This window comes from Podarcis gaigeae, assembly GCF_964106915.1.
Source record: "Podarcis gaigeae genome assembly, chromosome: 2".
NCBI lineage: Eukaryota > Metazoa > Chordata > Lepidosauria > Squamata > Lacertidae > Podarcis > Podarcis gaigeae.
The window spans coordinates 70,843,430-70,857,843 of NC_139679.1; the positions used below are offsets into that span (position 1 = coordinate 70,843,430).

At 54.0% G+C, this 14,414-nt stretch overlaps 1 protein-coding gene across 1 annotated transcript; it reads left to right on the forward strand.

Moving 5' to 3' along the window:
• The first annotated feature begins 9,422 nt into the window (after positions 1-9,422).
• On the forward strand, positions 9,423-12,946 carry EGR1 (early growth response 1). The gene is made up of 2 exons (XM_083726175.1): positions 9,423-9,878; positions 10,277-12,946. Exons 1-2 carry the CDS (start codon positions 9,614-9,616, stop codon positions 11,680-11,682), a joined length of 1,671 nt encoding a protein of 556 aa, XP_083582301.1. The 5' UTR covers positions 9,423-9,613; the 3' UTR covers positions 11,683-12,946.
• The last annotated feature ends 1,468 nt before the right edge of the window (positions 12,947-14,414 follow it).

A 14,414-nucleotide genomic window follows, 5' to 3' on the forward strand; every position in this document is an offset into this window, starting at 1 on the left:
GCCAAGTTCAAATGTACAGGCGAGCGGCACAGCAGGTAGCCCGGATAGGGAGCCAGGTCCTAAAGCCCGCCGGAAGGAGGGGCAAGACTCAGGGGGGTCAGCGTCAGAAGAGTCCAGAAAGGAGGAAACCCCAGGGGGCAGAAGGACCCAGAGGAGGAAAGAACAACGGAAGAGGTGGAGTAAGGCTAGAGTCTTAAACTGGTGTCTAGGAGGCGGAGACTCAGATGGAGCTTCGCCGGTCTAGGTTCTAAGACGTAGAGTTGCACGCTGCGGTTTGGAAATGGAAACTAATCTTCAATAAAGACTTTTATACGTTATTACTGACTAGCGTTGTTCTTCTGTGAGCTGGAACCTGGAGGCAACTCTGACAATATCCATCTTAGTCACTTGCAGAATCCGGGGGTGGCCCTTTCTGGCTTCTCCCCCAACATAAGAACTTCGGCACCCCAAGCCTCCTCCTCCCCTCCTTGCGTTTCACCCCTCTGCGCAAACCCTCCTGGCCAGCCTGGCGAGGAGAGGCGCTGGGGCTCTCAGCAGCATCCTTGAGCCGTTTTCTCGCTTGACTGGACCCTTCCCTCTCTTCTCCACTGGAGGTGTGGCTTTTCCCACTGCTGGAAGAGGAACTGCTCCTCAGGAGTTTCGGAGGCTCTCTGTATCCCAACAGCCCCCCTGCCTCCCTCCCCTGTTCTGATGGCAGTCCCCTGACAGTAGGCAATGGGTATGTTCACATTAGGACCTGCTCAGCATCCAGTGTACTCCCACTGCCAGTATTTGAAGCCATATTCACATGTTAGCTACAATTCTTGATAGATACTGCTGTTTGATATTTTTTAAATCAAACCAGTGTCAATCCGGCTAGAAAACTGGATGCAAAGTAAACGGTAATGTGAACATACCCTAATAGCCATCATGCATGCTCAGATGAGCACACATATGCAGATTAACAGCTTCATGAATATGAGTTGGGGGGATGTTGCAGGAACAGGGAAACCAAAAAGGTCATGTAGGGGGCAGTGAAGATCCCTTCCTCATTCTCTGATGAAACACAGCAGGGGGAAATGACCTTTCTTCAAGTTGTGGATCAGTAATTTATCATTTTATCATGATCTCAGCAAAGCATTTAACTAAGTGCCCCCGTGACATTTAGCTTATGAGCTAGCTGTTTAAAAGGCCTAGGGTGGATGCTAAAAAGACTGTAAGATAGCACCAGACCAGTCTCTCCAGGAAGGCTCTTCCATAACTGATGTGACACCACCAAAAAGGCCTCCTCTGCCTTGCTTCATTTGGTGGAAGCACCCTCAGAGCAGGGCCTCTAATGAGGATCTTCAAAGATCAGGTAGAGAAGATTATTCTGCCAAGATTTATTCTTGACAAACCCATGCTGACTGACACTAATCATTACATAGTTATGAAGATGGTTGCTCTGCTCCCCGGCTGAATTTCAGCAGGAAAGGGGGGCTTTCTTTCAATGCAGGAAACCAAGAAGCTGTGTCCCTGTTAATTCTTCTGGATCACTCAGCAGCTTCCATTCTCATCAGCCGTCATATCCTTACAGACCATGTGTCTGAGATTTAGATTGAGGCCATAATGTTCAGTGGCCCATTCCCATTGGGATAGCCACTTCCAGAAGGTGGTGCTGGGGAACTATCACCTTGGCCCATGGCATTTTTGCTGTGGTGTGCCAGAATGTCAGGCCTGGACAGGGAATCAAATGCGGCCCTCCAGGCCTCTTAATCTGGCCCTCTGGACTCTTCTCAGGCCATATATCCCCCCAGTCACACCCCTTCTCCAACCCCCATGAGTGTTTCTGCCTGGCGATGTTCTTTCTCCAGTGCTGGAGGCAGTATGTCTCTGAATACGGGTTGCTTGGAAACACAGGTGGGCAGAGTGTTGATGCTCTCGTGTGCTGCTTGTAGGCCTCCCACAGACATGTGATTGGTCACTGTGACTAGATGGACCTCTGGCCTGATCCGGCACTCTTCTTATCATCTTGTGTGTCCTTTAACTCTTGACAGTGCCACTTGCTTCTCTGGTTGGAGAATAGAGAGGGGTGTGCAAGTGGGTGTGTAGAAAGAAGTCTGTGGTACAAAGGGGAAATGAACCTTTGTTGCCCTGCCTGCTTTTTCTTCTGGGCCCACCCACCACTGGCATTGACCCCTGGAAGGCTGCTGCCTGGAAGGAAATGTGTCCCTCAATCTACATGAATCTGTTGAGTGAGGTCATCTGAGGATATGCAGTGCCGTGTTATCAGTATGCTGATAACACCCAACCCGTCTCCCTTTCATCAAATTCAGGTGAAACTCTGTAAGTACTGGACCAGTGCCTGGAATCAGTAATAGATTGGATAAGGGCCAATAAACAGAAGTTCAATCCAGACAAGACAAAACTACTGTCAATGGTAGATCAACTGACCTGGAAGGTGGATGGTGGCATTCAACCTGTTCTGGATGGGATTATACGACTCCCTCTGAAGGATCAGGTTCACAGTCTGGGGGTATTATTATTAGATCCAACCTTGTATTGGGAGGCCCAAGTGGTTCTCAGGCTATGAAGCATCTCTCAACAGCTTAGGCTGGTGCACCAGCTGTGGCTACTTCTGACTAGATAGAAATAGCCTGGTCACAGTTATCCATGCTCTGGTCCTGCTGGGACTATTGCAATGTTCTGTACACACAGCTGCCTTTGAAGACTGTCTGGAAACCGTAGGTGGTTCAAAACATTGTGGCTGCATTTCTGACTGGCACTGGGAGTATGGATCATATATTATAAGTTTTGAAACAACCACTTTGGCTCCCAGTCTGGTTTTGAGCACACATCCTTATTGATTGGTTTTAACATTTGATGTAATTTAAAGTCTGTGACTCTCCTGCCAACCTAGCAGTTCGAAAGCACGTCAAAGTGCAAGTAGATAAATAGGGACTGCTCCGGCGGGAAGGTTAATGGCGTTTCCGTGTGCTGCTCTGGTTCGCCAGAAGCGGCTTAGTCATGCTGGCCACATGACCCGGAAGCTTTCTGTGGACAAACGCCGGTGTTAGGTGAAAACTGCTGTTGTCCTGGGAACCCTTGTGAGCTGGAGTCACATGCCTTAAATAAGCAAGAAAAAACAAGGTAGTGTTGTTATTCCTATATTAGGAAATGAAGAACAGAAACTGAAAAATGGTAGGCTGCCTAAAACCACCTCATGCTGAAATGAGCTTTGAACTGAGAACTTCATGGTTTGCTCTTAAACTGAACTATGATGCACACAAACATGGGAGTGAGTGCTAATGATTTTTTTCTTTATTCAAAACTGTCAGATAGCCTGGGGAGCAGGCAGTCCCCACAAGACTGGAAATCATCAAAGGCCTACACTTACCCCTTTATTTCAGAGGCAGCATGGTGAGTATGTTACTCCAGAGTAGGAGAGCGGGCCACTCTGCTTATCACAGGGTTTCCTCCTTTCCATGTAAAGTCCCAGCACCTCACCGCCTGTATAAAATCTCTCCCCGAATATAACCAAAGCACGCATAACGAAGGTCAGATTCCCTTCTCTAGTTCAGCTAGCACAGGGATGTCCAACTGGTCGATCGCGATCTACCGGTCAGTTGTTCCTGGTCAACTTTGGGTTTGATTCCCCAATAAAAGCTGAACAACTTCGGTTAATCCAATGGGGTAGATAGTGGGAGTAGGTCAAAGTCTCTTGGAAGTTGGACATCCCTGAACTAGCACATCATCCGAATAGGGTTTCCCCCCATCCAAAACTGGGGAGAAACACAGCTGTCGCCTGAGTAATGCTGAATCCAGCTGTATTCCCAAGCCCCTCTCATACAGTCCCATGCAAGGTAGGTCATGCACTCAGCTCTGAATTAGCTGTTCTGCTGAACAAAAGTATCTCTGTGTTGACTTGATTCAGTTTCCATTGAGCAATGTAGAACTTGCTTCTGAGTAGACATGCATAGGATCAAGCATTAGTCATTATGCAACAGTTCTCAGGAAAGGATTCAATGAGGAAGGGACAATAAATCTGAAACACATCAAAAACTGTACTAGAGAAATGCTATTTGTAGGAAGAGCTCAGTCCTATGCTTGCTAATTAACATTATCAACAAATTAGATGATTAGCAAATGCGTTAGAAATCAACAGAGGAAATGGATAAAAGGTTCTGGTCTGCTCTTAAACATGGCATTACAAACAGCCTTAATGGTTTTTTTTTTTCTCCTCATACCTTTGGGATTTATTATGATTATTTATTAAACTTATTAGAATGTGACCTGAATTAGGCCAAAAAAAATACCTGGCCTAGTTTTATCTGTTTCGTTTTCAGCACAGAGCAGGAAACAGGGATTTCTTGGAAGGGGAGAGAGGGGAGCCTCCTGAATCTACCTCTGACAGATGTTACAGTGTTGGCAGATGAGGATTTCTTTCAATCCCCCTACAGAGAGATGTAGATGGAAGTGCAACCTACAGCCTTCGTAGACATCTTTACAACCAAAGGCAGAAGAATAGCCTACTCCCCTCCCTGCCACGCTACAGGAAGCTGCATCCCAGCCCCTTGCCCAAGAGCAAATGTGTAATCTGCAATTCTCCTGCTTTCCAAGTCTCCTGTCTCAACGACACAAAAACAGGTTTGGGGCCCTGAGAAGCCTTCCCTTCCTTCCTTTCCTTTGAGCTACTTCTGGAAAACGGTGTGCATGTTCAAGCCTGTCTTTGCATGTTCTCTGTGTTACACACGTGTGGCGACTTCCACATCTCAGTGATGTCAGCGGCAAAATTCCCTGTTGATTTTAGCAGCTTGTAAGCTTATTGATTTATTTCCCTTGTATCCAGCTCCAACTCAGATCAACTTGCATCTGGTTGCCAGGGCACTCTCCCATCCCAGCAGCTTACAAAGCTAGACCTGTTCAGTTTTCAACAGTGGAATCGCAAATGATGCTTTCAGATCGTCGTCTGCGCTGTCTGGTATCATGGGTTAATTTTACAGGTTGCTCACCTGCTTTAGGTAACAACATGTAAATCTGAGCCACATGATTGGCCCAGTGGTTGCAGCAGTATGGTCATTCTTCGCCCCCTTTTGACCTTTGAGTAGGAAGTCTAGAACATAAAAAAAGCTCTGTGTGCTCTAATTTACAGCAAGTGCAATCTGTTTTCACTGTGCTACCTCACAGCATTTCCCTGTCCCCTAATCAGAGAGAAGAGTGCCCTCTTCTGGATGGATGGTATCACAGCATTTGACATCTTTATTTCAACTGCATTTGTTTTTGTCTTTGCTTTGTGGTTTATGGGCCATTAAATTAATAAAACACTTAAAAATTTAGTATAAGAATATAGGTTTCCTGTAGTATCAAACAATGGAAAAATGATGAATAAATAATCAGACAGAGTGATGTGATATAGCTTTTCTGATATAACTGAAAAATGAATTTAAAATGTAGTGGGTTGGATTCAGAATTCAGCATGCCTGGTGCAAACTGACTTCCTCACCTTCTGGTTCCCACAACAGCCTTCCTAGCACCTAGCATTGTTCCACCAAGGGTTGGGGAGCCCCGCTGTTGTGCAGATAGGAAGGCTGAGAGGATGGGTCACACACACAAAAAAGCTGAGTGGAAGCTCCTTCTATGAGCAGAGCCCCCATTCGCATCAGTTTCCTTTGCCCCATTTGAGAGGAGGCACACTTCCCCCTCAGCCCCCTCTGCCACATCTCAGCCCACCCAACAAGGACCTTATGGGGCACTGGAAGGTTGCCATGGGGGCACTCAGCTTCAACCAGCTCTCTCACACATGGCTTAACTCCATGTCCAACTCATTGTATGAACTAAGCTTAAATTGCATGTACACCACAGATCACCTTATAGCCTTTCATGCCTATAAAGCCAAACGTTTTGCTTAAAATACCAAGTCCGTAAAGGGGGGGGGGATGATATAATAGATTTAACCACTTATAAAAGCAGTTTAAAAATATGCCACGATACTTTCTAAAGCCAAAATTCTGTCCCGTTTCTCTCACTGCAGCCTGAGTATGTGGCCAGCTGTTCTTGAGGAAAGGCCACCTTCCTTGCACCATGTTTAGGGATAAAGTAATGATTGCATGTCATCATATGCAATCCCATCCACATTTTTCAGAATTTCTGATAGTCAACACACTTTCAGTTTCTCCCTATAGCATATTTTCTTATTTTTGTTCATGTTTCTTGCTGTACACTGCCCCAAAATCTCATACAATAAAAGATGGTAAATAGGGGCTCCCTCTAACAGCAATCTCATGCTCTGAGTGACAACGACTATGCGGCCAAAATGGGGCCACTGAGAAAGAAGTGGGAGGTTATGTGGGAAAATCCGGAAGTCGGCAGAAGGACAACTTTAAAAGCAAACAAACCCATAGGGGCTTATAAACAGCCTTATGAGGACTGAGCATGCTCAGTAGCCAAGGTATATTGAGTGTCGTGGGCTGGGGTGGGGAGAAGGAATGAAGCATGCAGAATTAAAGCAGGTTTCATTTTTGCTTAATCTTAACTCTTTTGTTGCAGGTCCCACCTTTTCTCTCTATATAACCGCGGGGTCATCTGCGGCCTGTTCACACGTTTAGATAATGAGACTTATAACCGTGAATAGTCTATTCAGGCGGGCTCCTTTCGTAAGCAAGGACTCCCTTGGATCATCCCCGGACCCGGATCTTGCAGCGGTATACGCTGCTCTGCAAAGCGTCCCCCTAACGGAGCCGCGTTCAGACGACGCTGCTGAATGACTAATCTAACGGGGAGGGGGTGCCTGTCTTTCTTTCGCCCTGCCGCGGAGGGAAGGGATCCCGCAGCAGCTGCCAAGCCGGGGAGGGAGCCTCCAGAGCCCGCAGAGTGACGTGGCCAGGAGAGCACACGACAGGCGACGACACATAGGGGTCTCCTGGGCATGCGCAGTGAGGGAGGAGAAATATTGGGGAGGGGGCGATGCTCGGACGTCTCATGTCAACGAAGCTCGTATGGAGCCATCCTCGCTCAGGTTCTTGCACGCCGGCTGGCTGCTGCCTGGGAATTCAGTGGAATCCGTAAAAATGGGTGATCGCCCCCCAAATCATGCGCCCCTTAAGATCAGGAGTTGTGCTGGGGAAGGGGGTGAAATCCAGCCTCACAGAGAGAATAACGAAGAGAAGATGCTTAGAAAAGGGGAGATCATCCACTTCCCCACCGAGGGGTTGCCCTTGTAGCCGCGTGGGGCGGGAGGAGGTGGGCAAAGGATGCCTCGGCTTGGGCTGCCTCTGCCCGGCTCGCAGCAGCCTCCGCCTCCGCCTCTCGCCCAGGGTGTGAATGCCGAGGATTTCCCTCCCGTGGCAGGGATTCCTCCTCCGCCGCGGCCCCCGCGCGCGGAGGGGGCGGAGGGGGGGCTGGGCTGGGCTGGGCTGCTGATTCCGCGTCTCTCTGCAGCACTAGCCTAATTCCAGCACAGGAGCCTCTCTCCAGCTCCCAGCTCCGAGCCGAGTCTCCCAGGACTGCGGGGGAAGCACTGGCAGAGGCGGCCGCGCAGGCTCAGTGAGATCTCACTGCGTCTCAGGTTCTCTCGCTGGGCAGATGCCAAGAAAAGGGGGGGAGGGAAGCGGGGGAGAGAGAGCCAAAAGAAAAAACCCGAAAGCCTGGGAAGCATCAGGGACTTCTCCTTGGCACCGAGGAATCCCTGGGCTGCCTGCGCTGGGGAGTGGGGCGAATCCCACCTGCTGCTGCCAAGCAGCCTGTTTTGCAGGGCCAGCCAGCTGCGAAAGAGACGCTCGGTCGCAGCTGGCCCTGGGCGCCAGGGGGCAGCACTGAGCCGCCTGCTTTGCAACTCCCCGAGATTCCCCTGCATTTCGCATCATCAGGAAATTCCCTTTGACGAGATGCCTCTGCAGCCTTCTGCAGTGTGCGCGCCCGGGGTGCTTGGCGCTGGCACAAGCTCTGCTTTCTGTTTCCCTCCAACCTCCCGCCCCCAAACCAGCCAAGCAGATTACAAGGATAGGCCAGGCTGGACGAAGCGCCCGGCTCGGCCTGGAGGAACAAAGGGCACCCCCAAAACTGGCCCCAGAGCAAACAGTTGTTTAGCTCGTTGAATATATATGCAAACATCGCGAAGGCCTTGCAGCTTTAAGTTGGTGAAAACGAATCCTTGAATTTTCCTTGGAAATGGGGGGGGGAGCAAGACCAAAATAAATTGAGGTGGCTCGACCACTTTTCTAAGAGGTCAATTGGGGAAATGAACACCTTGAGGTGAGAATGGGCGCGTGCGAAGTGTCTCTGGCAAGCTGCCATCCCGAGCAAGAAGAAGGTGCAGCAATGCTACGTGGTCTCAGTGGTTGCCTCCGCCATATAGCGCTTATCCGCACAAGGCAGGCTGTCAGCAGCATCAGCCTCCCCGAAATGTATCGGGAGGAAACACGTGCACCCTACAGCCGTAATGCAATAGGAAAGCATAAAAAGGGAGAAGCCTCAATTCTGGAAAACACCTCAAGGAGCATGCTGATCCACCTAAAATATACATATACAAGATCACATCCGTGTGCATATGCATATCACTAATTTTGGAATCAGAATTATTGCCCGGTTCCGATTGCACCCAGGTCCTAGCAGTGACCTAACTTCGCCCATATGCACGTATTGACAAGAAAGGAGGAAAAACCCATCCTTTCGCCCTCGCCTGCCCTGATTATCGTTTAAAGCGCGACTAATCCGCTTTAGCGGAGTTCTAGAATGCACGCTTCAAACTTGGGAAGTTATTCCCGCAGGAAGTTCGACGGGCGCCCTCTGGCGGCGGATGCGCTTCTCCGGCGCCGCTTATTGGCTCTGCCCGCTGCACTTGCCGCCGGCTTTTCATTCTCCCGCGCGCCCCCTGGCGTCCGGGGGGCGGGAGGGCTGTTCCTCGACTCGGACCCCGCCGGTGCGGAATTGCCGGCGAGCGCAGATCAGGCGGCTCCGCAGCGCCTGGCCCCACAGGGCAGCAGGGAGACCAAGGGCTCCTCCGCGGCTCTCCCAGCTCCTCCTCCCCCTCCCTCCTCGCCGGTCTCTCCTCGCCTCCCGCCCCTGCCGGAATTGCCATATAAGGAACAGGAAGGCTCGTGCCGGAACAGGGCCTTTTAAGGGCATGGCCTTATATGGACTCTGCGTCCGGGGGCTTCCGGGGGCCGCGGCGGAGACTGCAAAGCGGGGACCCCGCGGGGGGGCGTGCGAAGGCTCCGGTTCCGAGGCCCGTGCCGAGGGACGAGGTCCCCAGCGGCCCAGGCAGGCCGCGGGACTCCCGCCGCGGGCCCCGCCGCAGCCCCCCTTCTCGGCTTCCCCCAGTGTCAGGCTCTGACGCCAGGCGGGGTCCTCGCGCCCGGGAGCCATATAAGGGCTTCCTGCCTTCCATATTTGGACATGTACGTCAGGAAAGGGGCGGTGCGGGGCCGATGAGACCCGATATATAGAGGCTGCTCTGGGGCGGGCGGGGAGCCGAGAGCTTCTAGCGAATCGAGCCAGGGGGAGCCCCAGGCAGGGCGGGCGGGGGAAGGGAACGCAGCGTCTCCCGCGGGCACAGCCAGGGGGAACCCCAGGCCAGAGCCCACCCCGTCGACCCCCGCTCCTCTCGCCGCCCCACGGGCGCTGTAGCCCCCGGCCCAGCGCCCCCCCTCGCGCCCCCATGGCCGCGGCCAAGGCCGAGATGCAGCTTCTGCCCTCGCTGCAGATGGCCGATCCCTTCGGCTCCTTCCCGCACTCGCCGCCCACCATGGACTCCAACTACCCCAAGCTCGAGGAGATCATGCTGCTGGCCGGAGCCGGCTCGCAGTTCCTCAGCCCCGGCGGCGGCGGCAGCGAGAGCGGCGGCGCCGGAGGAGCAGGAGGCAACGGCAGCTTCAACCCCTCGGGCGAAGGCGGAGAGCAGTCCTACGAACACCTCGCTGCAGGTAGGCAGAGGCACGTCCCGGGATGGGGGGGCAGAGGGACAGCCCTCCACCCCGTCGGGCAGGGGACTCCGCTATCCTGAGCGCGCGCGGGGAGGGAGGGGGATTCTCCGACGTGCGTCACCCGCCTGGGCCAGGTAGCTCCGGCAGCTGGAGCCGCGCCAGGCGCTGCAAGATGTAACGCCCCATCCTTCCTGAGCCCTGAGGGAAACTGGGGGGGGGGGAGTCCCCGAAGTGGGGCCGACCAGGCGAGCGCGATGCCCCGAGATGAACAGCTAGCTGGGGGGTGGCAGCTGTGGCTCCGATGCCTGCTTGATTGTTTGCTTGCCTTTGGGGTGGCGATGGACGGAGGAGGAGGCGGCGCTGTGGGGACTTAACTTAGGCCGCTCTTCTCTCGGCAGACACTTTCCCCGACATCTCCCTGAGCAGCGACAAGCCCTTGGCGGTGGAGACCAGCTACCCGAGCCAGACCACCCGCCTGCCGCCCATCACGTACACGGGTCGCTTCTCCTTGGAGCCGGCGCCTGGCAGCGGGGGCAGCACCCCTCTGTGGCCCGAGCCTCTCTTCAGCCTGGTCAGCGGTCTGGTGGGCATGGCCACCCCGCCTGCCACCTCCGCCGCGGCGCCGCCGGCTTCGTCCGCCTCGCCGTCCATCCCGTCGTCGTCGTCCGCCACTCCCAGCCCGGCGCTGAGCTGCTCGGTGCAAGGCAGCGACTCGAGCCCCATCTACTCGGCGGCGCCCACCTTCCCAGCCCCAGGCGGCGCCGACCTCTTCCCGGAGCAGCCCTTCGCCAGCCCGTCGGGGGGCCCGCTGTCCTTCCCGCCGCCGGCTTACCCGACGGGCAAGAGCACCTTCCAGCTGCCCATCATCCCGGACTACCTCTTCCCGCCGCAGCAGCAGCCGGGGGGCGACCTGGGCCTGGGCTCGGCGGAGCAGAAGCCTTTCCCGAGCCCGCAGCCGTCGCTGACGCCGCTGTCCACCATCAAAGCCTTTGCCACGCAGAGTAACGGGGGCGGCGGAGGCTCGGCGGCGGCGGAGCCCAAGAGCCTCCCGGGGTCGTACCAGGCGCAGCTGGTCAAGCCCAGCCGCATGCGCAAGTACCCCAACCGGCCCAGCAAGACCCCTCCCCACGAGCGGCCCTACGCCTGCCCCGTCGAGTCGTGCGATCGCCGCTTCTCGCGCTCCGACGAGCTGACGCGCCACATCCGCATCCACACGGGCCAGAAGCCCTTCCAGTGCCGCATCTGCATGCGCAACTTCAGCCGCAGCGACCACCTCACCACGCACATCCGCACCCACACGGGAGAGAAGCCCTTCGCCTGCGACATCTGCGGGCGCAAGTTCGCGCGCAGCGACGAGCGCAAGCGCCACACCAAGATCCACCTGCGGCAGAAGGACAAGAAGGCCGCTGACAAGGGACACGCCGCTGCAGTCGCAGCCGCCCCGACGGCACCTTCCGTGGCCGCCTCCCCGCTGGCGCCCTACTCCGCCTCGCCGGCCTCGTACCCGTCCCCCGCCTCCTCCTACCCCTCGCCGGGGCCGGCCTCCTACTCTCCCCCAGTGACGTCCTATGCCTCTCCCGTGACTTCATACGCCTCCCCCGTGACGTCGCCCTTCCCCTCCTTCCCCTCGCCCTCAGTGGCCACCAGCTACGCTTCCATGGCCTCCTCCACCTTCCAGAGCCAGGCGGCAGCCACCCCCTTCCCATCCCCTGGTGGCCTCGGCAGCCCCTTCAGCTCCCAAGTGACTTCTGCACTTTCTGACATGGCCTCCACTTTCTCGCCCAGGACAATCGAGATCTGCTGAGAGGAGAAAAGGGGGCGAGGGAGGGACACACACACACAACCACCACCAAGACTTTCAAGGCCCACCCACCCATCTAGGTAGGGTGGGGTGCTGATAACGAATCTTCCTCCGGCACTTGGTGGAGGAACAGTGGGCTCCCTCGCAAGCCAACCCGGCCCCCCAGCTTTCCAGCAGCCGTGGGGTGGGCTGGGGTTGGGACTTATCTTTCAACTTCAACTGCCTGATGACACAAGCTCCCGGACACCGGAGTTCCTCTCCACTTCTGTTCTGCATGGACGAGAGAGGTCTTTTTTCTTCCGCGATGGTTTCCCCCCAGCCCGCAATTCATTCCTTAGGGGGGAGCAATGGGACTTTGGGGGGAAAATCCATGCATTGACAATGTAATATTGTATTATGTGCCATGGCTTTGCTTTCCTTCTGGGTTCTTAACGTGAACAACCTCTTTGCATATTCATATTGCGTTCTTTGGAGTTCGAAGGGCCATCTCTCTCGCGCGCTCTTTCTTTTTTGTATAAATGGTAATTTTTCCGCTCTTTTCGTGACGACAAAGCTGTACTGGGTTTTACAACTTGTTTTGGGGGGGTGGGGGTGGGATGGGGGAGGAAACAAACAAACAAAAAAAGCAGCACTTAACTATGTATTTGAGCATGTCAACAGAGTGTGATGTTCTTTGTAAATATCACCTAGAGGATGAAACACTCTCGCGTGGCGAAAAGTTTTCGTTTGGTTTGATTTGTTGTTTTTCCTTTTGAGAACAAAAAAACAAAACACGTCCCAAGTCTTGGTGCCTTGTTGTGAAGCCCTGCTGACGTCATGCAACTCTGCGATTGGATGCTTTGCATCTAGCCTTAAGGTGAAAAAAGGGAAAGTGGGGGGGAAGGGGACTCTGAGGCTCAAAAACACACACACACAGGAAAAAGGGGAAAGGAGCCGGGAGACAGAATGTAAGCAAAAAAGCAAAACAAAGCAAAACAAGACCCCGAACTTCTCAAAAAGTCTATTTTTGTTACAGAAGTGTAAAATTTATAAATATATTCAGCAGTTGGAATGTTGTAGTTACCTACTGAGTAGGCGGCAATTTTTTGTATGTTATGAACATGCGGTTCATTATTTTTGTGGTTTTATTTTTGACTTTGTACTTGTGTTTGTTTAAACAAAGGTGACTGTTTGGCTTATAAACACATTGAATGCGCTTTACTGCCAATGGGATATTTGGTGTACAATACCCTCTGGAAAAGTCAATAAAAATACTGAGAGACCAGCAGCCCGGCTTGCTTCTTGCTTCCTTCCTTCCCTATAGGCTTCCAGGGCTCTGGCCCGGCAACTCTCCTTTCACTCACCCCAGCTCTGGCCCTTTTCTGTACCTGCAGCCCAGCCCGATGGCTGGGCCTCGTCCCACACCAGTAGGAATCTCTACCCTCAGGGTGGGAAGTGATCTTTGGATTTCTCTCTAGGGGGAGAATAAGATGCCCAAGTTCTCTACGACCCAGTTGTCATGCTTATGCGTGCGGCTGATGTCTCTATTCGCCCTTCATGCAATGCAGAGGCTTGTTCCACGCTGAACGACGTCGCCTTGCTCTCCCAGACCTAAAACGCCAACTAGCCCTCCCTTCCCCTTCCCACTGGGCATTGGGGGGGCGACCCTCGCGAAGGTTGGAGGGAGAGGACTCTGCCCCCCGGAATCTGCCAGGTCTATGCCGAGCAGCTCGTCGTCGGAAGTGTCTGCACGTCTCTGCGGTGCCTAAGAGCACGGCTGAGTCCACCGCCAGCGCCCTCCGTTAGCTTAAACCCGACGGCTCTTTATTTCGCTGGTGGAGGCGTGTTTGCTGCAGAGACGGTGGCGAGGGGATCGCATGCCCCCAGGCAGGTGACCCTAGACGGATAACGCTGGAGGCATCCCGGTGGGAGGGGGAAGCCTGCCAGGCACTTGGCTTAGATGGGGCAGGCGGGATGTGGGGCTCCTAATCCCCGTGGTCCGAGGTCCCAGGCAGCCGTGAGTCCCTCAAGCCCCTAGATAGCAGCTCTTCTACCAGGGAGCTAAAGAACTGACCTCCTTTCAGCCTCCCCCATTATAAGGGTGGAGAGGATGGATCCTGTCCCCACTCTATAGCAGGGCTGAGCTGCGGGTCCCAAGAGCAGGACCAGACTAAGCCGAGAGAGAGACCCTCTACGGAGGCACCTTGGCCAAACCCCGCTGCCTCCGTTAGCTGTTCACACCACAGCTACTAAGCACGCTCGCTCCCTTGGCAGAGCAGATGCAGTCTCTCTCTCCCGCTTCAAACATTGCCCTAAGGCAGGAGCGGCGGCATGCAGAGAGACCCATCCAGAATCGGGGCTGCGAATTGGTTCTGTCGCTTGGCTCTTGGCTTCTCTAGCCGGGTTCAAATGGCTGAGGAGCTCATTCTAGGATGTTGGACCCTACCTTGACTTTCTGAAGGGCCAATTCCCTTTCAGTCTCAAAATGCTGCTTATCACCCCGGAGTCTCCCTTCTGCTCCGGTTTATACGCAAGTAAGCCTCATCGTGGGGTTTATTCCCTGGCAAACGGGTGTAGGGTTGTAGCTCTCGATCGCAATCTTCTGCATGTTTACGCAGGAGTAAGTCCTTCAACAGGGGCTCAGTCCTGGATCAGCGGGCACAGTATTGCAGCCTGCGTCGTCTCCGGCACAGCGGTAGGTCACTATGGTTCCCATTTTACAGATGAAGAACTGAGGCTGGAAGTTATATAATGAC

Coding starts and splice junctions, on each gene's coding strand:
- EGR1 (XM_083726175.1), top strand. CDS start 9,614: ATGGCCGCGGCCAAGGCCGAGATGCAGCTTCTGCCCTCGCTGCAGATG. Junction 9,879..10,276: donor CTACGAACACCTCGCTGCAG/GTAGGCAGAGGC, acceptor TTCTCTCGGCAG/ACACTTTCCCCGACATCTCC.